Genomic DNA, 26860 nt, shown 5'->3' on the forward strand with positions numbered 1-26860 from the left:
CATCTCTATGATGTGGCATAACATTCTGATTGGTCGGGATGTGACTGCTGGGACCTTTCTGAATCATGAGACTCACCAAAACTCCTGACAGACCAATAAAGAGATCAACTAGAGGAGTGGAATCATACCTAAGCTCTCAGTCCTGCAGCTTTCATGCCCAAGATACTGTAAATGCTGTCCTACGCTCTGGGGGCCACTGCAAGTGGCCGAGAGGTGGGCTCTTCTTCAGTCAAAAGAAAAAGGCAAAAGAAGAAGTGATAGCACTGCCTGGCTCTCCAACTGAGGGCACTCGTGGTGTGAAGTGGACCATACGCAGGTGGTGCTCTTTTCTGAATATACACGTGTGGCAATAAACAGCTTAATGGTGCGTTCACACCTACAGGATCTGCAGCTGATTTTCTGCAGCAGATTTCATTTAAATAGCTGAACACAGCATCAAATCTGCTGCAGATCCTGTAGGTGTGAACGCACCCTAAAAGAAGTAATGAAAGGCACTCGCCATCGCTTGTAAGTCAGAACCATCCGGCTTTATTGCAAAAACGCAGGGGTAGCGGGGGAGTGCTTCATGCACCACTTCAGTACATGGAGCTTTCTGCATTTTTGCCCCTTCCTATCAGCTGTAGTGGCCTTTTCATTGAACGCTTTAACCCTTTGAACCCTTTTGAATGAACGCTTAAGTTTTTATTTATAAATGAGCTGCAGCTATGAAAGCAGGGAGCTCCATGAACAGTAGAGCCTGCCTCTTTGACACTTCATGGAACAGTATTTACTCAAAACCAAGGTATGGGTCCCCCTTCCCTCACCAACATCTTTATACGGATGTCCGATGCTCTTTGGTAATGTTAAACTGACAGATTCAGTCGAAGGGATGTAGCACTGGTTTTTTTTTTGCACTACTTTGAGTTTTCACTTTAAACAGTGCCGTCCTGGCCTTTGCAATTTTTTGCTCATCCGGGTGGTCAATGCCTTCTGAGCAGTAAAAATACAGTCAAGGGCAACACAGCTCTGCTTCTCCTTCATGATTTTTAGGGGTCCAGGAGGTTGGACCCCCACCAATTTTTATAAAATGATGGCAAATCCTAGCCATATGCCTGCCTTTTTGAGATTGGAATGCCCCTTTAAGCGTTAAGCGAGCTACTACAAAGTTCTCTTCAGAAAGTTCAAGTACATACTGTATTTGACAACATCCTTTGAAATTGGGCATGACTGATCGCAATCTTTTAATTCCATTTTTCCATATCTGTCAGAAGTAATGAGCTCATTGTAGAATCTGAGTTGTCAACAGTTTGTTTTCTTTTGTTCAGCTGCACACAGTAATGTATTTTTTAGTAATTGCATCTGAGTCAAGCAGAGCACAGGTAATGAGATTACTTGTTAAGTACGTTAAGGGTAAGGAGATCATCTCTTATGGTGCTTAGGTTCTGTCTGGAGATATTTAAAGCATCTAAATCTTTTAAGGCTTTCATTGTTAAATGACTGTGAGATGATAAATAATCCATGTATGGATACATAGTCTCCTGTGTTTCACATACAGCCGGCACTCTCTTAATTTGGATGCTAATATTAAGACTGAACATTAAGGCAAAGATTTATTTCGCAAAGGCTCTCGAAATGGTGCGTCCATTATTAGAAGTGTTGCAGCCAGATGTGTCAGCTGGATACACACACCATAACAATACACACAGCATAATATAGCTATTAAGTATTAGACAGTCTAAACTTAGTGTTGTACTATGATTATTATATTCACAACCCGTGCACAAGAAGGTGATGACACACGACTACAGTATCGGGGTTTCAATACAAAAAAAAAAAAGTGTGATTGGGTGTGTTACAGTAAAGGACTGTTCACTGCAAGTACTATTGCAGTGTACCAAATGAGCTACCAGGACCTGCTGTATGTAAATTATGTAAAATTTCAATCCCGACTTTATACTGATAACGACCTGATTCATTTTGATTATCATTCAGTAAATTGTCCCCAAACAGTAAAGTTGGTATGTGCCTAAAAATCAGAATCTATAGGTCAGAAACATGTTAGCCACTTCTTTTATATTGGCTTCTTTGTTTGTTTCCAGGACTTTTCACGTTTTTAACATCCTTACGAGGTTAAGTGGTTTAATAAAGGGTTTGTACGTTTTAATTTGATGAGTGCTGAACGATGCATATCATTGTTTCTGAGAATGCCACAGACCCATGTAAGAAAGGATATGCAAAATAGCAAAGCAAGGAGTCTTGATGCCAAACCAAATAATTTCTTCAAAAGGAAAGATTTCCCATCTGCAGACAGCTGTTTCGGAGTTTTTGCCCCTCTTCAGTGCAGAGCAGGGTGTTGGCTGTCTTGTGAGAGGTCTATAGACGTGGGTCAAAGGGGTACTAACTAAGCAATGGTCTGTAAGTCTCTATGCATCTTTATGACAAGTAAGTACCCCTTTGACCCACAGACCCATGTTGTCATAGCTCTTACTTACCTGTAAAGGGGTATTCCCATCTTGTAAAATTGGGCTCCTGGTACCCTCCAGGTTGTTTACATCAACCGAAGGTGGTGAAAAAGCAGAAAATAGCCAACTTGGGACAGTTATGCAATTTGCCTAACTTCAGTTTTATTTATGCAAGTTGTGCAAAAGGCATAGCCCTGCAAGCGACTCAGTTTACACAGCATGGCTGTATACACAGCATACCTAAACAGCATGGCTCGCAGGGTTGCTCCGTTTGTTCAACCCCCTTAAACATCAATGAGGGTTATGCAAACTGAATAACTCCCACCCTTCGGCTTTTTTTGGCTTCCCAATCACCTCCCGCAGCCACAAATAGGCTGGATGGCTTAGAACAACCTCTTCGGCCAGTGACACATTTAGTATCCATTTGTTGACACTTATCGGATCCGCAGCGTATTTTCTGCTGCAAATCCGCAGCAGATTTAAATAACTGAACACAGCATCAAATCTGCTGTGGATTTGCTGTGGATCCTGTAGGTGTGAACGCACCCTAAAGGGGTTATCTAGCAGTAGAAAAACATGTCCGCTTTCTTCCAAAGACAACATGACTCTAGTTGTGGTTTACGGTTAATCTCCATTCATTTCAATGGAACAGAGTTGCGAAACCCTACCCAAACAGGAGACAAGAGTGGTGCTGTCTGTGAAAGAAAGTGGCCATGTTTTTCTAACGCTGGATAACCTCTTTAAATATTACAACCCTTACTATGAAAACCTATGTGTACAGTATGTTGGCAGAGTGATATGTAGAATACATCCACTGTGTACACTCGCACATTGCTACAAGGCAGATTAATAAAGGTATAGTATGCAATGTAGCTGGTACCAGCATGTTTCCAATCTTCCATTCTCTCCACCTTTTTTTTTTCAAACTAATTCTATATTGGCAATTCAGATGAAGCTAGAAATTGCTTATAGATTTTGAGCATAGCCACATCATGTTTTCAGTGGCTTTTTTTTTTTATGCGTTCCAGAGAATCAAAGTTATGTCGCCTTATTAGTGCTGTGATTTACTGTGTATTAATAAGACATAGCTTTATAGCTGATAGCAGGCTGATCTATCATCTAAATTCTATGGCACTGAGATAATTTATAATGTGCTAAAATATTGATTACTTTTTTTTTTCTCTCCTCCCTTTCGCTTTGTTTCTGTGGACTGCTCATTATAATTCCACAAAGCTGTATGTTTTCTGCTGAGCAGAAGTGTCTGGATCCCACCAGGCCTGTATTGTAATTCTTTTCTTGGCACTGAAGCAATAAATGTATATAATCACACAGTGTGAAGTTGCATATATTATATAGTTATATTATATAGTTTAGTTGCAAGTCATATCTACAGTATATTGCTGCCTAAAAGGCTTTTAAAATTGTTGCCCAAGGCCTTCAGCATAACATAGGTGCGGGTCGGATTTTTTGGCTGATTGAAGGGGCCACAGTGCTTGGGCAAAGGCTTCATAGTTTACATGGGGTTTTATACTGGATCATACTCTTAAAGGGGTAGTTGACAAAAAAAAATTCTTTCAAATCAACTGGTACTAGAAAGCGCCAGAGATTTGTAATTTACTTCTATTAAAAAGTCTCAAGTATTCCAGCACGTATAAGCTGCTGTATGTTCTGCAGGAAGTGGTTTATTTTCTCCAGTCTAACACAGTGCTCTCTGCTGCCACCATGCCAGGAACTGTCATGTCAGAGAAAACCTCTCCTGCTCTCCAGGCTGGAAAGAATACACCACTTCCTGCAGGACATACAGCAGGTGATAAGTACTGGAAGACTTGAGATTTTTTTTTTCAAAGAGGTAAATTATAAATCTCTGGCTTTTCTGGCACCAGTTGATTTGAAAGAAACACCGGCTGTGCTTGGTGTTGTAGTTTTATCCTGTTCATTTGAATGGAAAAAAGCTAGCACAGCTGCTATGTTAAAGTATGAACCAGCATTAAACCCTGTGGCTGCAGCGCTTACAATTGACAGGGATGCCAATAGTCTGACCATCAGATATTTAGTATTGATAACCTATCCTGAGGTTAGGCTATCAATCTTAAAAGCCTGAACAACACCTTACTACATATCAAACTTGTAAGAAGAATCTACACCTTTTAAAACACCTTTATTGGAGAATTGAATGTGTACCTGAAATGTATCCCTATAGACTTCCTAATTTATGTAAAAGTGTCCTTTTTTCATACTATATGGAAGTCTCAGCTTTTAGTCCTAGTTATTTATTATTTAAAAATAAAGGGGGTAAAATAAAATTACCAATAATTTAAAAAAAAAAAAATGTTTAACCCCTTCCCTCAAAAGTCAGTAAATGTACTTACCTGCTTCAGATGCTCACTGTTTACACAAACAGTGACCGGGAGCTGCAACTAAACTTTAAGCTGATAGCTGACAGTTTAGTGTAATTGCCACTGGACCCCCAAAGGGGGTGCAGCATCGGCAATTTCCGACATTGGTGGATCAGTACGGATCAGTTGGCGTTGTAAAAAACACATAGGATTACATTTGAATCTCTGGAAAGAAAATGCAAATTTTAACTTTTCACTCTTACTTTGCAGTTATTCCTGTGAAATACCCAAAGGGTTAAATAAGTGTAGGAATGTAAATTTAAATACTTGAAATGGTGAAGATTTCTAAATGTGTTGAATTGTGGGGGTTTTTAGTATAAAGGTCTCTAAAATATACTCCAAAACTGAACTGGTACCTAAAGAATTTCTGAGTTTGAAATTTTCACGAACATTTTGAAAATTGCTACTAAACATTTACGGCCTCTAACATCCTAAGGCTGGGTTCACACTACGTATATTTCAGTCAGTATTGTGGTCCTCATATTGCAACCAAAACCAGGAGTGGATTAAAAACACAGAAAGGCTCTATTCACACAATGTTGAAATTGAGTGGATGGCCGCCATTTAATGGCAAATATTTGCTGTTATTTTAAAACAACGGCTGTTATATTGAAATAATGGCCGTTATTTACTGTTAAATGGCGGCCATCCACTCAATTTCAACATTGTGTGAACAGATCCTTTCTGTGTTTTTAATCCACTCCTGGTTTTGGTTGCAATATGAGGACCACAATACTGACTGAAATATACGTAGTGTGAACCCAGCCTAAATAAGTAAAAGCATGTTCACCAAATGCTTTTAAAATAAAGTAGACATGTTATAGATATGAATTAATAAATAATGAATGTAGTATTACTATTTTCCTTATTGGCAGAGACTTTCAAATGTAGAGAAATGCACTTTTTTTTTTTTACATTTTTAACAACATTTTGGAGTTATTCACAAAAAAATTCTAAAGCTATCAACTCAAATTTACCACTAACATAAAGTAGAATATGTCACAAAAAAACAATCTTGGAATCAGAAGGATTGGTAAAAGCATTCCCAAGTTATTGATGAATAAAGTGACAGGTCATATTCATAAAATTTGCCTTGGTCCTTAATAAACTTGATTAAAACAATATAATATTTCCAGATGACCTATTCCAGCACACTTTCTTTTTATTTCTTGAACTATATTTTATTGACATCAGTGCATCAGTTTTTCATTTAGTTTAGGTTTGCTGTACCTCCCTGATGGCTGAAGAAATAACAAAAAAGATTATGCCAAATAAAAGAATCTTGTCAGAACAGTTAAAGACTGATGAAAACTAATACATTTTGCATCAACTTGAGGCCCATAAAAATGAAAAGGTTTATGAAAGATTGATGGCAGAAAAACATTGCATAGTCCGTCCAGTCTGACGTTTTTTTTATTGTTTCTTTTTTATTCTTATCTTAGGTGGATATATGTTTATATTAGGCTTGCTTACATTTGTTTTTTCATTATTATTTATTTTTTTTTTAATAATCCAGATCTGGCTCTACAATAAATAGGACTGACACTTAAATGGTCCTTATTTGCAACACAAGTGAAAAATACAGACAACATATGGGTTACCGTCCGTATGTTGCTCGTATTTGCAGATCACTAATCTGGGAAGAAGCTGGCGGCATAATCTCCAGCCTTGCTCCATTATAATTTTTTTTTTTATTATTATTATTATTATTATTATTATTATTATTATTTTTACACCTTCCATTTGGATCCACATATACAGATCATATACGGATTAGGGATGGTCCGAACCTGCCGAGGTTCGGGTCCGTACGAACCTGAACTCTCGGCAATGGCTCCTGCTGTCTGCCCGCTCAGTGGAGAGGGTGGATACAGCGGGAGGACCGCCTGGAAAACTGGGATACAGCCATAGCCATAGGCTGTATCCCAGTTTTCTAGGCGGTCCTCCCGCTGTATCCACCTGCTGCACGGAGCTGCCAGACAGCAGGAATCTGATGCCGAGCATTTGGGTTCATACGAACCTGAACCTCGGCAGGTTCAGACCATCCTTAATACGGATGCATAGCAGATTTTAATTTTTTTTTTCCCCCAGAAAGCTTGACGACAATGGATCCCGTGATTTTGTGGGCAGCAAAAAAAGCATGTGTGCGTGACGTCTAAGGATCCTTTTACATTTGCAAATTTCTCAGCCACTGAGGACACAAATAAACAAGAATCAGAGACATCGGCATCAGAGACATCTCGTGCCTTTACTTGGCACGAGAAATTGAGGTGGCCAGACTGCACAAATGATGCTTGTATTGTTCGTGCAGCCCTTGAAACCTTGTTTTCAGATCACAAGCATCAGTGTATACTTACCATTAGTGCTGCTTGTGACATGCCATTAGGATCGCCGATCTTCCAGGTGCTGGCTGTATCTTCAGGCCCCACCTCTTTCAGAAGGATTGAGAGCTGCACTAGATGGGGCCTGAAGATACAGCAGTGGCCGAACTGGAGACCCAAGTACCGAATCAAAAGAAGAGCTGACGGGAAGTATGCACTGCTGCAGTTTATTTTTCAAATAAATTTCAGATCCTACTCAAAAGACCCAATAAGCTGAACACTAAGATCCCAATCAGTCAAAACTTTTTGACATGTCCCTCCAAAATGTCAAACACTTTGCTTTTAGAATGACATGGGCGCTATGTCTAATATGTATTTTCACAAAGGGCCACATTATGATGGCTAGACAACAGGGTCATATAAAGTCTTTTGGGGTCGTTCCTGGAATGCAGTAGTTGGTAACAACTACCAAAAGTGGCCCAAGAAAGGACATGTGGTTAACTAGCAATAAAATTAGTGGTGTCCAAGGCTCATTTTTGCACATTAGGATCGAAGGCTAGCCTATCTGTTGAAAAAGTTAGTACTGGAAATCTTTAGAGGTTTTGTAGAATGTTCCTTGATGGATCAGAGCTGTTTTGGTGGCATTAGGAGATCTACACAATATTAGTCAGTTTTTTTTGTGAGATATTGACTGGCCCGATTGTGTGTGCAAAAGAGAGGTTCTTACACAGTTCTGCAGGAACCCATCAGAAAGTCCTGCAGTGTACAACCAAAGTTCAGTTGTCTACAATATTTTGGCTCACCACAATGGAAAGACCTCAAATTGGTTTCTTTATGAAAATGAATACTTATTAGATTCAGAAGTATATTAATAACAGTGAAGTCTTACAGTCCTTGAATGAATCCATTAGCTGGAAAGGGTCTACTAAGTTAGCTATGACCTGAGTGTGTCATGAGTAATGCCCATAATTTACTTGTCCTTTTGTGGTCTCTTCTTCCTGAAGGACGCATTGCTCCCAAAATCTCAGATGTAATAAAAGAAACAGATTGCTGAACTCAGGGAGAACAGCCAAATGACAACACTGCCGGCTGCTAATGAAAGCGCTCAATGCAGTGAAGTCCTAGGTGCATTGCCCCCTGGGAAACGTGAGTATGCAAAAGAGGAGTCCGTGGAGCCTCATTGAAGAGTCTCAAAACACAGGACTAGCCAGATATCCCTCCGGGAAGGACCCAGCCAAGTGGCAGCTCCTGTTAGGAAACCACCAAATCCACCATATTAAGTGGCCCTATAAGTCAGTGTAATGACAAGGGATAAACCAAGGCTAGGTAACCATCCACAGACAGCTGTTTCGGGGTGTTGCCCCTCATCAGTGTGGAGCAGGATTCTGGCTAGGTGGGAGCAATGCCTAGTAGAGCCATAAAAGAAACAGATTGCTGAACTCAGGGAGAACAGCCAAATGACAACACTGCCGGCTGCTAATGAAAGCGCTCAATGCAGTGAAGTCCTAGGTGCATTGCCCCCTGGGAAACGTGAGTATGCAAAAGAGGAGTCCGTGGAGCCTCATTGAAGAGTCTCAAAACACAGGACTAGCCAGATATCCCTCCGGGAAGGACCCAGCCAAGTGGCAGCTCCTGTTAGGAAACCACCAAATCCACCATATTAAGTGGCCCTATAAGTCAGTGTAATGACAAGGGATAAACCAAGGCTAGGTAACCATCCACAGACAGCTGTTTCGGGGTGTTGCCCCTCATCAGTGTGTAGCAGGATACTGGCTAGGTCCTTGGTCCTTCCCGGAGGGATATCTGGCTAGTCCTGTGTTTTGAGACTCTTCAATGAGGCTCCACGGACTCCTCTTTTGCATACTCACGTTTCCCAGGGGGCAATGCACCTAGGATTTCACTGCATTGAGCGCTTTCATTAGCAGCCGGCAGTGTTGTCATTTGGCTGTTCTCCCTGAGTTCAGCAATCTGTTTCTTTTATGGCTCTACTAGGCATTGCTCCCACCTAGCCAGAATCCTGCTTCACACTGATGAGGGGCAACACCCCGAAACAGCTGTCTGTGGATGGTTACCTAGCCTTGGTTTATCCCTTGTCATTACACTGACTTATAGGGCAACTTAATATGGTGGATTTGGTGGTTTCCTAACAGGAGCTGCCACTTGGCTGGGTCCTTCCCGGAGGGATATCTGGCTAGTCCTGTGTTTTGAGACTCTTCAATGAGGCTCCACGGACTCCTCTTTTGCAAAATCTCAGATGGTCTTCTTTGTAGGCCTTATCCACGTAACAGTTTTTCTTTTGGGAACTCAGAAATTAGGATCAATGATTTCCTGGAGAAACCTTTTGTATGGCATCAGTGATGCATCCGTTTTGCATTACTTTTTGCAGATCCACCAAAACAGATTAAAGGGTAATGAATGGCCACGGGGTGTAATTTGTGTAAGACATGCTAGGCAATGCTGCACCGTGTAAATGCAGGTCCTACTTTTTGCAGAACGGATCTGATAAATTACCTTTTTTATTTGTTTTTGCTGATCTGTACTGACTGACGTGTGCATTAAAGATGCCATACCGATGGTTCTCCAGGACATCACCAATCCTGATTTCTGAGGTCCCAGAAGAAAAACTGAATGGCGGATGATTCCTTAAATGTCTCCATTAGAGACGAGCAAACTTTAAGTACATTCAGGTTCGTCCGGAACGAAACACTCATTTGATTATCAGTGGCTGCCTGGAAAACATGGATACAGCTATAGACAGTATCCATGCTTTCTAGGACCCTCTAGGGCTGCATCCAGTTTCTTCAGCCACCGGTAATCAAAAGCTGAGAGTTTGGGGTCAGACGAAAACCCAAACATACTCGAAGTTTGCTTATCCCTAGTCTCCACGTCTAATCTGTTAACAGGATATGTTGCATTTCGGCTGGGGGTAGACCCAAAGACTTCTTTCCTTACTAAAGGGGGTTGAGAGTAATTTAAAAAAAAAAAAGGGAGAGGCCATCCAATGGTTGAACTTCTGGGGTAGGGCAGGAGTGTAACATCCTTTTATACCTTTAGAACTCCAGACTTCTCAAGATGTGTTGTATTGAGAGTATTACACAAGATAATGTTGTCTTCCTTATTTTTCTCCCACTATATGGAATGTATCAGAGAATTTGAAATGGGACGATTATATTGGAGCTCAATGATTAGAGGAAGCTAAGAAAGCACATTATTAGGCTGGGTTCATACTACGGTTCCGGTGGATTCCATCGCTCGTACCCGCTTACTGCGGGCGCATATCCGCCTGTCCCGTTGTCATGTCTGTTCTTTCGGCGGAATCTGCCCGGCCATAGAATGGTGTCTATGGCATGGGCGGATATGTGCACCGCCGTGAACGGGAACGAGCGACAGAGGATTCACTCCATGAGGATTCTGTAGTGTGAACCTGCCCTAACACACATGCACAGTACAATAAATGGAAGAGTTTGTGGCTCCTACTTGAATTGCTGCCTCTGTAACACGAGATTTATCCCATTCAATCTAGGTTACCATTGTCTGTATTTGTACTTTTCATTCCAAAAAGTCAACTATGCTTTTATTTTCTTGTCATAGTAAACCTTCCCTTTATATATTTAATCAGGACAACACATCATTCTCTTTATATGTGCCCAACTGCAAGCAGACTGACAATGTAATTCACTCAAATGATAATCCCTTTGAATTTAAAAGTAATCTACTCGACAAAGTCGGAGCGTTCTACATGCTGTGTTTCTGTTTATTAAAATACCTGCAATTCACACCATCGGCAGAAGCCTCCTGCAATCTTCCTTTAGCAAATCCATAGGATCTTTATCAATTTAATTTGCAAGTGTGGCGTCAAAGTCATGGAACATAACAAAATGTGGCCATAAAATTAGCAGCGTGATGAAAGATGTATTTTTGTATATAGAGTGCACATATGTCCATTAAAATGTAGCCTCCCACTGAATGATCGCCCAGTTGTGCGCTAGCGTGACATAGCGACTTCATATTCGTACAGGTCCTGGAGTTAAATTATTTGACTTTGTTAATTATATTTTAAAGAAAAAAATGTTAAGTTTGTTAATGTTAATGTTAAGTTTGTTAATGTAAATGTTAATGTTAAGTTACTTTATTGTCACCGTGTTGGGTTATGATGTTGCATGGCTGAAGTTCTTGGTTAGAAATTGGTTTATTGTGTTATCTGAATCCATGTCCATAGGAATTACATAGATGTATGGCTGTAGAATATGTTCTTAAAGGGCATGGGCTGCATTTGTTTGTGTATGTTTTCTGAATGCAGAATTAAGCAATGTTCTAAATAGTCTTTCTACAGCTGGGATTTACGGGGGCCTCTGGGCATAGGTCCTGTCCATAGACAACCCGCAGGGCTGTTCTATGGCCTCCCTTCCCTGGTTGTGCACGCCTTTCTGGGATGGGGGTCGCTGACTGACACGGCGGTGAGTTAGTGTAGGGACCCATGTAAGCCAGGAGACCTGCACGCTGGTATATGGGGCAATATGGTTTAATCAAATTATATACCAACATCCTGGAGTTGGTTTTTAAATGTAGCTGAGAAGAATTAGTATCAGCCATAGGTGTGAGGTGCAGCGCTATTTTCTCTTCTTGTCCGCTTTCTACAGCTTTGCTGCTGTTAAAGGGGTTGTCCAGCGTAAAATCTTTTTCTCTTTTTCTTTCAAAGGAACTGGTGTCAGAAAGTTATATGGATTTGTAATTTACTTACTATATTTATAAGCTGCTGTATATCCTGCAGGAAATGTTGTTTTATTTACATTCAGACACAGTGCTCTCTGCTGACATCTCTGGCCGAGACAGGAACTGTCCAGGGCAGGAGAGGTTTTCTATGGGGATTACCAAATATACCTGATATCCCGCTCCTTCCTCTTACCTTGTAGATTTTAAACCTTCCCGAGAAGGGTCCTGTATCCCACAGTGCAATGATATCCTCTCACTTTGGTGACACAGCCAGGCTTCATTCTAATGGAGGTGCAGGGAGGAAATATCCTTACACTAAGGGTTGCAGGTTGCTCCGCCATGCTCTGGGTGTGTTGGATTGCAGATGCGGCAGGAGACATGCTGCTGCCCGGACCACTCATCTGCCAGCGCCAACTTCAAGTTTCACACTGTGGGGGACACCGCCACCAGCCATCCTAACTTGGGGGACATTACTCCAAGCCGCCGCTACACAGCCTCTGGCCCCCACCACAATCTTTAAACAGCTGCGCAGGGGACACACTGGCCAGCCTCCCGGGAGTCTGAGAGATGCCTCTCCAGGCTGCCGCTGCACATCCTCTGTCCCCAGCGCTGTCTGCTACATCCGCAGCTACAGTACCTTCATACAGGGGGGCACGCTGGTCTGGCTTCCGGGAGTCTGGAGGAGGCCTCTCCAGGCCGCCGCTGCAGAGCCTCTGGCCCTAGCCACACACACTCTGCTGTCAGCTTGCTGGGACTCCGGGGTGTGCTGTGTGTGTGAGTCTGTGACAGTCTCCTCCATGTACACTGTGCTGGTGTACATGTGCACTGTGGTCTCGCTCTATAAGGTGTTTGCACTGTGCACATATGTAAAGAATATACACACACACACACACACACACACACACACACACACACACACACACACTGCACAGTCGGTGCACTCTCTCTCTCTCTCTATACTCATATGTATAGTCCTCCATGTTTGGAGGACACTGTCACAGTATATTCAGACTCTGTTTTATCTCATCCATGTACACTGTGCTTCTGCTGTTTATACAGTCACTCTACTAACACAGTATATACAGCTACTGGCAGCTGGGGGGATAATACAGGGAAGAGTAGGGATAGATTTAAAAAAAAAAAAAAAAAATGGTTCATAATATAAAGAAAAAGAGATTTTATTTTTTTGCCCTATCGCCCAGCCTTACTGTGACCTAAACGATGTTCCATCCTGAAAAATGAATTTATGGAGAGTAAGCATTGTTTATACACTCCTTTCCTTATCTATTGCCCTCATAGTGTGACCATCACATTTATTGAGTTTTTTTTCCCACTGTTTTCTATGTACACGTCCATACTGGAATACCTCTTTAATTGTCACCATTCATAAGCGAGCTTGTTGAAGTCATGATAGGAATCTAAAACCTGCGTAATTTCCATCTATATACTAATAGGATCAGAATAATAATGTAGCAGATTTCTCTTTTATAATAACATTCAATATTTCTGCATTGTAAACAGCGAGGAATATGTCATCTGGTAATTATATATTACTACTAGGAACACAAGCCATTGCATTGTCACATTATGGCATACAACAGTTCTATTATACTCAATGTCACCTTGCCTTTTAGCGTTTTATTAATTAATATTCTGGGAAAGAGAAGCTAATCGCTGGTGGGGAACAGATTTTGCAACCAGATTATCAGTGTATAAAACATCATATTCCTTTCTCGTTTTTTGCAATGCACAGCCTGTTCAAGATTTACCTTTTAACTTCTCCACTTTCAATGGTTATCTCTAGTTTCAAGCCTATGGCAATATAGTGCTGAGCGTTGATTGGCGAAACACTTAAAAAAAAAAAAAGTAATTGTTTTATAAGAAGTATCTTTCAAGCAACCATATGCCCACACGTTTCACAGTACACCTCACAAAGTACAATGACATTTGGGAAATGAAAGCGAAAACTTCAGAGAATCTGTCAAGGTTGGAAATGCCAGAATGAACATTAATTTAACTCAGGTTAATAATAGGAGCAAAGTGGAGAAAGTGAAGTAAGTCGCTGGAGGGAAAGCAAAGATTTGCCGTTTAAAGAAGGGGGGAAAACAAGAAAAAGCCTAAACAGGTAGACAGTGGTTACCGACAGCATTAAGCTGATGAAGGCTGACACTTCTCTCATTGACTACAGGGCTTTTTCCTTCCCACTGTAGAAAAAGAGAATACGACCGTTTCAGACAAGGGTGGGCTTTGTATACTTGAACTGCTTGGGTGACTCTTTCCAAAAAGAAAAAGTAGATTCTGCACAGAACACTTTCTTTCTTAAAAGCTCAACAACAGGCAGGAAGTACTAGTAAGGTTCCTATTGGACGAAGCAATTTGATCACAAACAAGAACGTTTATTGTTAACCTGAAATTGTTCACTATATTACACAGAATGGTCATTACATAGTCATTACTTGCGGTCATTACTACGGTCGTTTATTCCATCTGATCCAGCAAATGAAGAAACAATGTGAAATTATGGTGCGTTTACACAGAGAGATTTATCTGACAGATTTTAAAAGCCATGAATTCACTAATTCATCTTTATTTATACAGCTGGGAGGTTTTAAGATTCTTGCTCTCCAATTTACGGTGGTGGATCGAAGAATATGGTTTTGACGGTTTTCGTTTTGATGGTGTTACATCTATGCTTTACCACCACCATGGAATAGGTAAGTGTGATGGATATCTTCTTTTAATCCTTTCATATTGTGTATTTTGTAAGTGAAGCTATGTTCTGTATTGTCAGATAGTCAGAAAAAAAACGAAAAAAAATAATAGGCCCCTGAAAGACTGACTAAAATCACTTTAAAACAAAATTATATAATAATATTGGCAACATTATTCATTCCACTGTGAGTGTATGCTGTAAGGGTCCTTAAAGGGGTGCTTCAGAAGGGGACAAATGCTTCTAAATTAACTGATGTCAGAAATATTTGTATATTACTTATATTTTAAAGTGATTTTTTTTAGCTGCTGTATGTTCTGCAGGAAGTGGTTTATTCTTTCCTGTGCTCTCTGCTGCCACCTCTGTTCGTGGCAGGAACTTTTCAGAGCTGGAAAGGTTTTCTATAGGGATTTGCTACTGCTCTGGACAGTTCCTGACACAGAGGTGGCAGCCGAGACCCCTGTGTCAGACTGGAATGAATACACAATTTCCTGCAGGACATACATCAGCTCATAAGTACTGGAGGACTTGACATTTTTAAATAGAAGTAATTTAAAAATCTGTATAAATTTTTTTCCTCTCAAGTCCCCTTTAAAGGGGCTGTATTTTATTTATTTAACTAATATATTTATTAAAATCTGATGTTTATTTATTTTTTAATAATAATAATTTAATATAATAATAGAAAATATTGTGCCATTCAATGTTACAAGTTGTCTACATACAGTTGCAGAGCAATTTCCCCGACCTTCTCCCGCCCGTCGCCATTGCTTGATAGCCGCTAGGTATCAGCCTGTACACACAATGGCCGTCACTCATTGGCGAGCGGAGATTGTGATCTGTTATCTCAGAGAACCAGAAGAAACGGAACAAAGATAAGAAATTAGGAGACAGACCTGATTAGAGCATAAATTCATAGTAGAATACTTAATATTGCCAATATAATTATATAATTTTTTTTAATGATTTTAGTCAGTCTTTCAGGAATCCTTTATTTTAATAGTTCCTGATAATTTAGAACTTTTAATGTTCTTGAAAGTTCTCTGGTTTTAATAAACAGATGTTATTATTTCAACTTTGCTTATGCTTTGTATCAGGAGAAGTTCCCCAGTTGTCCAGTATATTTTTTGTATCACTTTCTTGTGGATGTCAAGATCTTTGTTTGCAGTTTGTCGGCCTCCACTTGCCGGTGGTAAGAGTTAGGTATGATGGAAAACCCAGACCCCTTTGTTCTGGGAGAGATAAGCCGCAGTCAGAGTTCTGTCACGGCAGCTTACTCCTCCCCATAGAGATTACAGGAACAATTTGTTGTGCGGAATGTTCCTGTGTGTGAGGACGAAAGAGATGACTGATGGCCAAACAATTGTTATAAATTCAGACTGAAAGCGTAACTGTCATTTAAGGGTCTTTTTTTTTTTTTTTTTTTTTTTTTTAACAATAAATATCTATAGGACAAGCGATTTTAAGAAACTCTGTAATAGGTTTTATTTACCAAAAGAGTTTCCTTCTGTACTCCAAAAAACTGTTTTCCTAGCTCCCCCCTCACTTCAGAAGAAGCAGGATTTCTGTGTTCATTATGCTCTATGGAGCGGGGAGGGGCTGAGAGGAGTGAGTGAGTACGCAGGAATCCTGCACAGCACAACATCCTGCAATCTTCTCTCAGCAAGTTCCTAAATAAGCACTGACCTTTCTGGCCCCTGAATCCAGCGCTTTAGGTGCCCAGACAGTCTGCAAACAGCTGACCTTCATGTCTCTTCTTTCTGCTCACTCATCTCCTTCGGCCCCTCCCGCTCCATAGGATATAATGGACACAGCAGAACCCGTCTTCACTTGCTTCTCTGTAATGAAGACGGATTTGCCTGATAATGCACAGATAAGAATTGAAGAGGGGGGGGGGGATTGCTTTTTGAGTACAGAAAGAGGCTTTTTTGCCTAATAAAACTTATTATAGAGTTTCTTAAAATTGCTTATACTACAAATTTCCGCAAAAAAAAAAAAATGACAAAATGACAGTGACACTTGAAATGTCTATTTAGGAGGTTGTAGTAGTATTATGAAATTTTTGTAGGTCTGGTTTCAACATTTTAAAAGTTTGTAATCCACTTAAAGGGGAAGTCTGAGCAAAATAATTTTAAGATTTGTTATTGCCAAACAAAAGTTATGAAAATTACTAATAGACACTTATTATGGGAAACGCACCTATAGTGCATTTTCCCTGCACGTACTACAGCATGGCGTGTTCAGGTCTCTGTAAAGTTGGTGATGTCACATCACACATAAACTGCTGACTCCTGCTGCTCCAGTCTGTCCACCCGCTGCAGCAGGAGTCGGCAGTTTATGTGATGTGACATCACCAACTTTACAGAGACCTGAACACGTCATGCTGTAGTAAGTGCAGGGAAAATTCACTATAGGTGCATCTACCATAATTAGTGTCTATTAGTAATTTTCATAACTTTTGTTGGACAATAACATATCTTAAAATTATTTTACCCGGACTTCCCCTTTAAGTACTTTAACACCAACATCCATATATAAATTTCACATTCTTTTCGCTATATCGCTGCTCAGTATAGCTGACAGTAACTAGATTGTACTACATTTTTGATGGCTCTGAATTAAATTGCCCTTAGCCACTTACGTCTAACATGCCTGAATTTTACTAAAAATTTTATATTAAATGGTCTTTTAGGAATCACTTTGCTGAAAAAAAAAATTACATATTACTTACATAGAAATTGCTAATATAATAAATTAATGAAAATGCTTATTTCAGCTTTAGTCGTGGTCAGCAAAATTTTGAGCTGTCTGTGAGAAATTCAATTCCTTGAAATCGTACAACAGTCCGCTGGCTGATTCATATGCAGAGCCCTGTGTAGGATTATGTTACGTGGGCAAGGGATAAAGTTCATGCAAAAGTCACACACTTTGGTAAAAAGTTTTGGTTGGCACAGATTATAAGCAAATTCTTACTGGCACTTTTTGTTTGTGTTTCCCAGCCCTCAGTTTTTATGGGGAACTTTGATTTTCTGATATTTAATGTGACACTGTCACCCCCTTTTTCCATTATGACTTCTCTACACAGGTGTAAAGGGTAAATGTAGCAGTTTTCATACCTTATTTTTATCATACATCATGGTGCTTTTTCCAGTAAAAAATGATCTTTTATCATCTGCGGATTGTGCTCCCTTGGCAAAGGCTTCAAGGCCGCAGCTCAACTTAGTCCCGCCCACATTGCCAATATTTGCCGCACCCCTCTGTGATGTCATCAGTGCATAGGCCCCACCCCCTCAGCGGCCATTGGTATGGGCCAACCTAGAGGGGGTGGGGCCTAGAACTTTAGTCTGTGCCTGTGTGACAGTGACGTCACAGAGGGACGGGGCCAACAGTGGAGATGTGGGCCCGGCGAAGTGGCGCTGTGGCCTTGAAGCCTCGCCCAGGTAGCACAATCCGCAGATGATAAAAGATCACTTTTCACTGGAACAAGCACCATGACGTATGATATAAAATAAAGTATGAAAACTGCAAAATTTACCCTTTACTACCTTTAAGTCATAATGTAAAAAGGGTCCTGAAGTGTCATTTTAAAAACATTTTCCCACTGTAAATTAGAGATGGGAGCTATGGGAAAAAAAATATTACACACTCCAGATTTTGCCACCACTCTGATGTCCCAGTTCTACATTGATGTCACTTGAATACACATCACATGCACACAGCACTTCTTCTGGTAGGGGGACATCAAATTGGGGGTGAACAAAGGTGTTTTAATTCTTTGGAGTCAAGTAGGCAGTCCTGATAAGTGCAAACAAACATGCTTTATGGTGCGTTTACACGTAACGATAATTGGCCCGATCGTACGATTAACGATGTCGGAGTAACAATTTTTTTTTCATAACGAGCAGCGTTTAGACGGTACGATATATCGTACGGAAAATTCGTTGTGCGATCGTTTTGCGAACGCTTAAGCCTATCTCACACATTGGTTAAATCGGCGAACGACTGTTCACATGGAACGATTTGCGATTTTTTTTTTTTTTTTGCGAACGACGATTTGATAACATGTTGAAAGATCAAAATGCGCGATGTATCGTTCGTCGTATGATCATTCGCTGCGTTTACACGTACGATTATCGTTCGAATTCGATCGTTATCGCACAAATTTGTACGATAATCGTTACGTGTAAACGCACCATTATGCATACTAATACTGTGAAACCTTGGATTATAAGAATAATTTACAAAAATTTGTAACTCTTTTAACGAGCAAGACTTGATAAAATGAGCCCCCCCTTTATCCCCATTACTATACTGTACTGAGTAGAAAGCCCTCTCATTTTAACCCAGTGCGCATCAGTGTCAGGGACCCAGGAGAACTGTGGAGATCCTCCTGTGGAAGCGCACAGCTCAGCCTTATCTATTCTCCCTGCTGCTGGAGGACTGAGTGTGAGTGAGGCTGCGGCTCCCTACCACTCCGCTGTTCAGGCAGCCTAGATCCTGCGTACACATATGTAACTTTAAAGGGGTTATCCAGCGCTACAAAAACATAGCCCTCTCTTGTCTCCAGTTTAGGTGTGGTTTGCAATTAAGCTCCATTTATTCAATGGAACTGAGTTTCAAACCCCACCCAAACTGGAAACGAAAGGGGGAAAAGTGGCCATGTTTTTGTAGCACTGGGATAACCCCTTTAAGCATTCAGCATTCAACCCCTTTAAGCATTCAACTCCCAAGGGCCTCGTTCAAATGTCTCCTGCCGATGCCGCGTATAATCTCTGATTTCCTTTGACCTCTGAATTAACCCCCTCCAGGCAGCCGACACTAGTAACAGCAGGTGCCAGCACCAGCAGGTATGCAGCCACCTGGGGAGTTGTGTGTCGAGGGAGAGTTAACTGATTAACCCCTTCTTTACTGATAGTGTTCTTTATTGATACAGAACACCTTACTTACCTTATTTTTGGGTTGTGCAGTGAATCACCTGCATTTCAGTTATTTCTATTGTAAAATTTGCTTTGATATACAAGCGATTCGGATTATGAGCACATTCTCAGAACTAGTTATGCTTGTAATCCAAGGTTCCACTGTACAGGGAAGGCTTACTCCACCCCTAAACCCAGAATAAGCAGAGGAGGTCTTTATTCTGAATATTTTCCCACTATATACATTTTGCTCAGCGTGTTAATGAATTAAATTGCATTTTCATGGTGATGGGTAGAAAAAAAAAGTTTTTAAATCAACTGGTGTCACAAAGTTATTTAGTTATTTGTAAATTCCTTCTATTTAAAAATCTCCACTCTTCCAGTACTTATCAGCTGCTGTATGTCCTGCTGGAAGTGGTGTATTTTTTCCTATGTGACACAGTGCTCTCTGCTGCTACCTCACTCCATGACAGGAACTGACCTAAAAGGCAGAAGACGTTTTCTGTGGGCATTTTCTACTTCTCTGGAAACGCCCTTTGAACCTCTTTAATGGGGAACCTCTGTTTTTGGGGGAATGGGCAGTCATTGAGAGAATGGATTAAATCCAGCAGAGCTGTGGTGTAAAGCGTGTGGATCAGATGGAAATTAAACTGCAATCTTTGCTGTAATCAAACCTATAGAGTTAGATTGATTTAAAGGGGTACTCCAGGCTGGGGTCATTTTCAGTGTACGGCCGGGGAGGGGGTGGATATAGAAGCCGCCGGTCACTTACCTCCCTTGGTTCCAGTGCCGGGTTCCGGATCACGCCGCCCCGTTCTCCCTTCCGGCTGCCGCTTCTTGTCTGAGCTGTGGCTTGAGACGTGACATCTCAAGGCAGTTCAGCCATTCAGCGGTCGTAGCAGAGTCCCGCCCCAGTTGCTAGATGGCTGATCTGCCTTGAGACGTCACGTCTCAAGCCGCAGCTCAGACCAGGAAGTGGCAGCTGGACGGGAGAACTGGGCAGCGCGATCCGGGACCCAGCGATGGAACCAAGGGAGGTAAGTGACCGTCTGCTTCTATATCCACCCCCTCCCTGCCGTACACTGAAAATGACCCCAGCCCGGAGTACCTCTTTAAGACTACAGCGGCACTTTCTGTTGATAGAGAAGTAATTTGTTAATTATTTTTTCATCCATCTACAACAAAGACCTAGAAATAGGTGTAATCTGCACAATGCTGAAGAACATAAGATTTACTTTTGTTCTCTTTTTCAGGAAGCGGATTCACCGGTGATTATAATGAATATTTTGGCTTACAAGTGGATGAAGACTCCCTTGTCTACCTCATGCTAGCAAATTATATGATCCATTCTCTGTACCCAGACTGCATTACAATAGCCGAGGTATTTAACAATGCCGTATCCACTTGTTCTTATTTATTGAGAATTTTTGGAAATGAGTGCGGAGGGGAAATATTGATTCAGTGCCAAGTAATGGATGTGTTTGTGTGCTCGTGTAATCCTGTACAGATGCCAACCTTTTTTAAACTAATTCCAATACAGGACTGTGTAATACTGTTTTAATGTTTGGTTTTTGCTGTCGGAAAAAAAAGAAAACATGTTTAATGCCATCACGGGGCTGGCAGATAAGATTCGATTTCCTCACACAGATCTGACATTTTACATTGTTTAACATGTAATTGAATGTGAGCCCAAACGTGACATTCAAGGCCTTGATTTATTATACCTGGAATTGTCAGGGCATTGTATCTGCTAATTGATTTTTAATTAAAACAGAAGCAATTCCCAGCCATACAGGTATATGGTGGAGAAGGCTCTTTGTCTGCAGTTCTGTTGTTACAATCTCGAAATACAGCAGGCATGGCAAAAAGCCATCTGGAGCAGACATGTTTTGGCGAGATCTTCAAGGATCTTCTTTTCTTCTTGTCTTCTAATTGCCATACCGCCCTTAAACTCCTTACAGACTCTATTTGCTTACTCATTTTGAAGGACAGCTCTTTCTTTTCTTATTTTTTTTTTCATTGCTGCCTGGAGGTCTTCACAAAGCTGTGGACCACAGGTGTTTGGACTGACCCTGCGGAATGTGTCCACTGGAGAATATCCTGTGCACTATAAAGATGTCTTCAGTGCCCGGGTGGTAGAAGATAATTGCATACTCATCAGACTGATACAGCGAGAGGTTACAGTCTCCAGCACTGAAATTACGCAGCCTGCACGGGACTTTTGCTTTCAACAACTAGTGGGGCACTGCAGGAGCCCTAAAGGAAGTTACCTCCATACTTTTCATTTTCAACCTAACCAGGGCCACACCAACCTCCCCAACAGTCAGTCTGCTTTAGCACTTCTTCTTTTTGCCAGCTCAGAATGTAGTCTGTGCCAGGCACATCACTAGGGTGCCAAGCAGCTCCACATAAGCAGCATCCATTCAGGATGTTTTTGTCTTAACCCTTTCAGGACTAGTCTAATTTTGGCCTTAAAGAGAATGTATCACTTTGCTTAGTGATTTTTTTTTTCTTTTATCCTGGTGGCCCATTTTTCAAACCGCCACCTGGTTCTCTGGTTCCCGTCACTTTTACTTCTTTCTGATATGCAGTTCAGCCTGCTGTATACACTGGAGGCGGGTACAGTGCCAAAAATGGACTCCGCCAGTGCCAATCACATAGTGTGTGTGTCTCTCTCTCTCTCTCTCTCTCTCTCTCTCTCTCTCTCTCAAGCATAACCTGTTGATAGTTCCCCTTTAAGGACCAGGGCCTATTTTTTTTAAGTCTGACTTCTCACTTTACTCTGGGATGCTTTAACTTATCTAAAAATATTTGGTTAAAAACACTCTCATTTTAAAGAAAAATTAGCATTTTTTTAGCTTTAAAATTATCTGTGTTATCATGTAGTGATTTTATTGCTAACATCATTATGGATGTGGTGATACCAAATATGTGTACTTTTTAAAAAATTTTTCGAAGTGAATCCATTTTAATGTGGGGGATTTTGTGTAATATGGGGGGGGGGGTATTTGCTGTAGTAGTTTTTTTGTTTTCATTTTTTTTTTAATAAATATTATTATTACTGTGCCATCAGCTGATGGCAGGTATAAGTACACTGCCGATCTGATCAGTACTGCAGTGTATAATGCCTGTCAATGTTTCACTGACAGGCATAGCTGATCAGACTCCGTAGCCAGGACATTGAAGGCCTCAGTGTGGCTCTGGTGCTGACGGCCGAGACCCACTGCAGATAGCTCGAGCACTGCTTCTGTGCCTGTGCCATTCACTGCACTTAATTAACATGGCACAGGCACAGACTGTATTAACGTAATTCAACAGTGCAGCTTCGGAAGAGGGTTGATTGGTCTTTGGCTCTTATAGGGCCAATTCAAAGGGCTGCTCTGTGTTCTCTATTTTCTCTCTAACATGCCACTTACTCTTGGCAAATACCAGATAACCTGCAAAGAACATTTCTTATCACCCCCTGTACAAGTCCTTTAGTCTCTGACGCGCATGTTTGTATGGTGAGTATATCTTATGAGAGCCAATGCCTGACCACGGAGATTCCTAGCTAAGATTTTTAATCTAAAATGGTCAGACATGTAAGGGTGCATCTTGCTTCATTGACTTCTGTGATAAACAGAAGTGACCCTATTTAAGTGACCCTATCCCGATCTTCTGCTAAGAAATTAAGTTAAATTAAATTCAGTTAAAACATTAAGAAAATGTTGTAACTGAAGCACGCTCACCTGCTTTAAAGCAACTAGCAGACGTCAAAGCTTATGTAAAACCATGTATAACCACATGTATTTAACCATAGCGTCAATGCGATAGAGAAGGTTGCCTTTAAGTAACATATGATCTGTGCTAAATGTATTTGGCCGTAGAAGATACAAGAAACAACAGAACAATGACATCTCAGTCCCATTCATAGTAAGCACCTCTGAACTTGAACAATTCTCCTATTTGCTTTAATATCAGCAAATGTAAAACCTGCTATTTCTTTCCTGTTCCCACCTAGTTATTGTTCACATTAATTTCATGACCACTATTCATAACAACTTCTAAAAGGATTTTGACAGACCCGTTTATCTTGTAATGGCGACCATCAGATTCCTGTCCATGTTTGACACCAAGAATAGAGTTGTCAGCAAAGATACCAGAAACCTGGATAAAAAAAAATGATTGTGAATTGAGCAGAGCCTTATCAGTTTTTTTTGCCGTAGTCTCCTCCTCCACCACCTCGGATTAAAAAGTGGGCAGGATTTATTCCAGAAAGAGTGCATTGCAACTAATTTCTATTCAAGTGAATTAAACATAATTGCAATACAGCCTATGGACATGGTGCTGTGTCTTACCAAAAAGACCATAATTTTTCCTAGTTATGGACAGGTGGAGCATTACTGCAAAATCTCAGGTTTACTCCTGCACATACAACAAAAGACAAATAGTCATGGTTGGCATATACTTGAAAGATTGAAGTTGATACTGTATGTTGAATGCCCCCGTCATACTGTCAAATTTGTAAAACATAAAAGGGGTATGTATTCCTGATCCAAATCTTTTTTTATATGTTACTGGGGAGCTGATGAAAATAAAGAAAATACATGATACTCACCAGCTTCCTTTCCAGCGCAGTGCAGTCCAGCCTGCTCAGCCAATCACTGGTTGGGAGGAGACACTGCAACATCCAGTGATTGGATGAGCCCTGCTGAGATATCTTATCTCAGAGGTAGTGGTGAGCAGTGGGGGACTGGGATGGGTGTGTAATTTTTTTTATTTTATTTATTTATTTATTTTTTTATTTCTACCGCAGCAATATATAAAAAAAATATATATGAATATCCCTTTAATATATGACCATTTAAATAGATTATGAGAAGCAAGGAGACCTTGAATAGCCTAGCACAGATATTGTTTTTTAATTACTGTTCTTTTCCCATTTATTCCCTTTTTAGAAGATAAATATTCAGACATTTTGCATTGTATTTTTTTGAATTGTTTGTTCCAGTAGTTACTCTGGAAACTTTTTTTTCCCCCTCTGGATTTGCCCTTGATAAATAGCTGACATAAAAAGACAATAAGCACAGATTTGAAAATATTGCTCGGCCCGCTTACTTGTGACCATAATATTTTAATTTTAGCATGCTGCGTAAGATACAATGTAATGTCTGAAATCAATGGTCATTGAAATAACCTTGTTTCCCACTGCTACAGCTTTGCAAAAGAGAAAAAAAAAATTGGAAAGCGTTTCGATGTTCTTGCTGTGCAAGCAGGCAATATTAATTTTCTGAAAACTAGTCTTTTGGGGGAAATTATGTATCCGTACATGCTTCCTATTGAATTCTTATGCCAAGTTACAAGCTGAATGCAATCAAAGAATTGATGAATGATGAGTACATTATGGGATTATTGTAAAGCACACAGAGCTGAGTAATTTGTTTTTAATGTTTATGTTAAGTATGCGACTGGTATCATGCATCACTATAGAATGTAAGCACACTGGTAGATGCTACTGCGGGGTAACCCCACTGGGCTTCTCATTATGCCCTATACTGCTGCTTCTATTGTTTCTAGGTTGTTCACCCTATGACATTGCACAGCAGCCCTGAGAAGGATAGCCATTATGGTTTTCCTTACAGCTCCCAGGGGTTTTGCTACCCAGACTACCGAGGAGAAACCTATTTATTGATACAGCCTCATCTCCCATATCAGTGCTTAAGCAAAGTATTCAGAACTTTTTGCTGTCCTGCTTTCCTACACCTAGGGCTATAAAAATGTTGGTTAAGAATGGCCACTTTGGCCACTGTAATGGCAGTGACATTGGTTTTATGTTAACTGGTGGCAGAAAGTGCCAGAGATTTTGCCCCAAAATAATCTCCCGTCTTCCAGTACTTATCAGCTGCTGTGTGTTCTGCAGGAAGTGGCGTTTTCTTTTCAGCCTGACACAGTGCTCTCTGCTGCCACCTCTGTCTGTGACAGGAACTGTCCAGAGCAGTAGCAAATCTCCATAGAAAACCTCTCCTGCTTTCCAGACTGGAAACTGGAAAAAATACACCACTTCCTGTAGTACATACAGCAGTTGATAAGTACTGGAAGACTTGACATTTTTTAATAGATGTAAATTACAAATTTCTGGCACCAGTTGATTTGAAATATTTTTATTTATTTTATTTATTTATTTATTTTATGGAGCTATCCCTTTAACAATGTGACAAAAATATGCATGTAAATATTTACTCCCTAGTATTCCAGATTATGGGAATTGGTCTTTTTTTTATCAGCATGTAGATATGGTACTTTATGCCACGTATGCCACATGACTGTCAGATGACTGTAACTCCATCAAACCAACCAACCAACATCAAGGCAAATATTCTCCATGTGATGATATATTCTAACAGAGTACATATAAGCAGCAATATTTTCAATTTATGGTTACAGTAATAAACTGGCTTTCTCAATGTAAACATCCAAGCCTTGTCCCTTTTGCCTTGCCCTCTTTGAGTGTCTCCCTCTACCTAAAACGTATGTGAAATAGTCTCCTGATTTACCTTCATTGTAGTCACTAAGATTATTTTGCATGTTTTAGATGTACAGTACTAATAAAATAAAGAAAGGAGGAGAAATTCTCTCTGAATCATAGAAAATTTTCAAAATTTTCCTGGATAAAAATAAAACAGAATTTTTTTCTCTTTGTAAAATACAATATTAAAATAAAGTACCATTTTTATAGCAACACGTATGTGAATCAATCTGCGGATGGTTTTTGTGAATAAACACCAAAGTAAATGCAGAAACTCTTCTATTTATCATGCAAAAACTTTGTTTCCTTGTTTCTTGTGTCCTTATTTGAACTTTTTTCCAATTTCTTTGAATAATTCTGTTTGCTTACCTCCCTGCAGGATGTTTCTGGGATGCCAGCTCTCTGCTGCCCTGTAGTTCAGGGTGGTGGTGGATTTGATTACCGACTAGCCATGGCTGTGCCCGATAAGTGGATTCAGGTACATGGACATGCTATTTTATTACCAGGTCCAAAAACATTTAGTGTTTATAAGACGGACATTGGACACTAATATAGAAGAACGATTTCTGCTATGTAAGCCATATGTTCACTTTATTTTTAATGTAGATCCTGAAAGAGTTAAAGGATGAGGACTGGGACATGGGGAACATTGTCCATACGCTGACAAACAGAAGATATAATGAAAAGTGCATTGCGTACACTGAAAGCCACGACCAGGTAGTGTATTTATAATTCAGCATAGCAAAGATTCCTCACATGCAGCATTAAAACTAGAAACAAATATATAACTTTTTTTCAGTCGGTTAAATAAAGACTACGTAAACAAGGGTAAGTAGGGTCACTTTTCCCAGATTTTTT

The 26860-nt window shown here is 40.4% G+C and overlaps 1 protein-coding gene across 1 annotated transcript in view; it reads left to right on the top strand.

The window, feature by feature from the left end:
- GBE1 (1,4-alpha-glucan branching enzyme 1) overlaps positions 1-26860 on the top strand; it is a 140014-nt gene that overhangs the window by 82794 nt on the left and 30360 nt on the right. The window contains exons 9-12 of the mRNA XM_069944615.1: positions 14470-14585; positions 20751-20878; positions 26382-26480; positions 26609-26719. Of these exons, the coding sequence (XP_069800716.1) occupies positions 14470-14585; positions 20751-20878; positions 26382-26480; positions 26609-26719 (454 nt within the window). The remainder of the gene's footprint in view (positions 1-14469; positions 14586-20750; positions 20879-26381; positions 26481-26608; positions 26720-26860) is intronic.

The sequence above is a fragment of the Dendropsophus ebraccatus genome, chromosome 11 (assembly GCF_027789765.1).
Source record: "Dendropsophus ebraccatus isolate aDenEbr1 chromosome 11, aDenEbr1.pat, whole genome shotgun sequence".
NCBI lineage: Eukaryota > Metazoa > Chordata > Amphibia > Anura > Hylidae > Dendropsophus > Dendropsophus ebraccatus.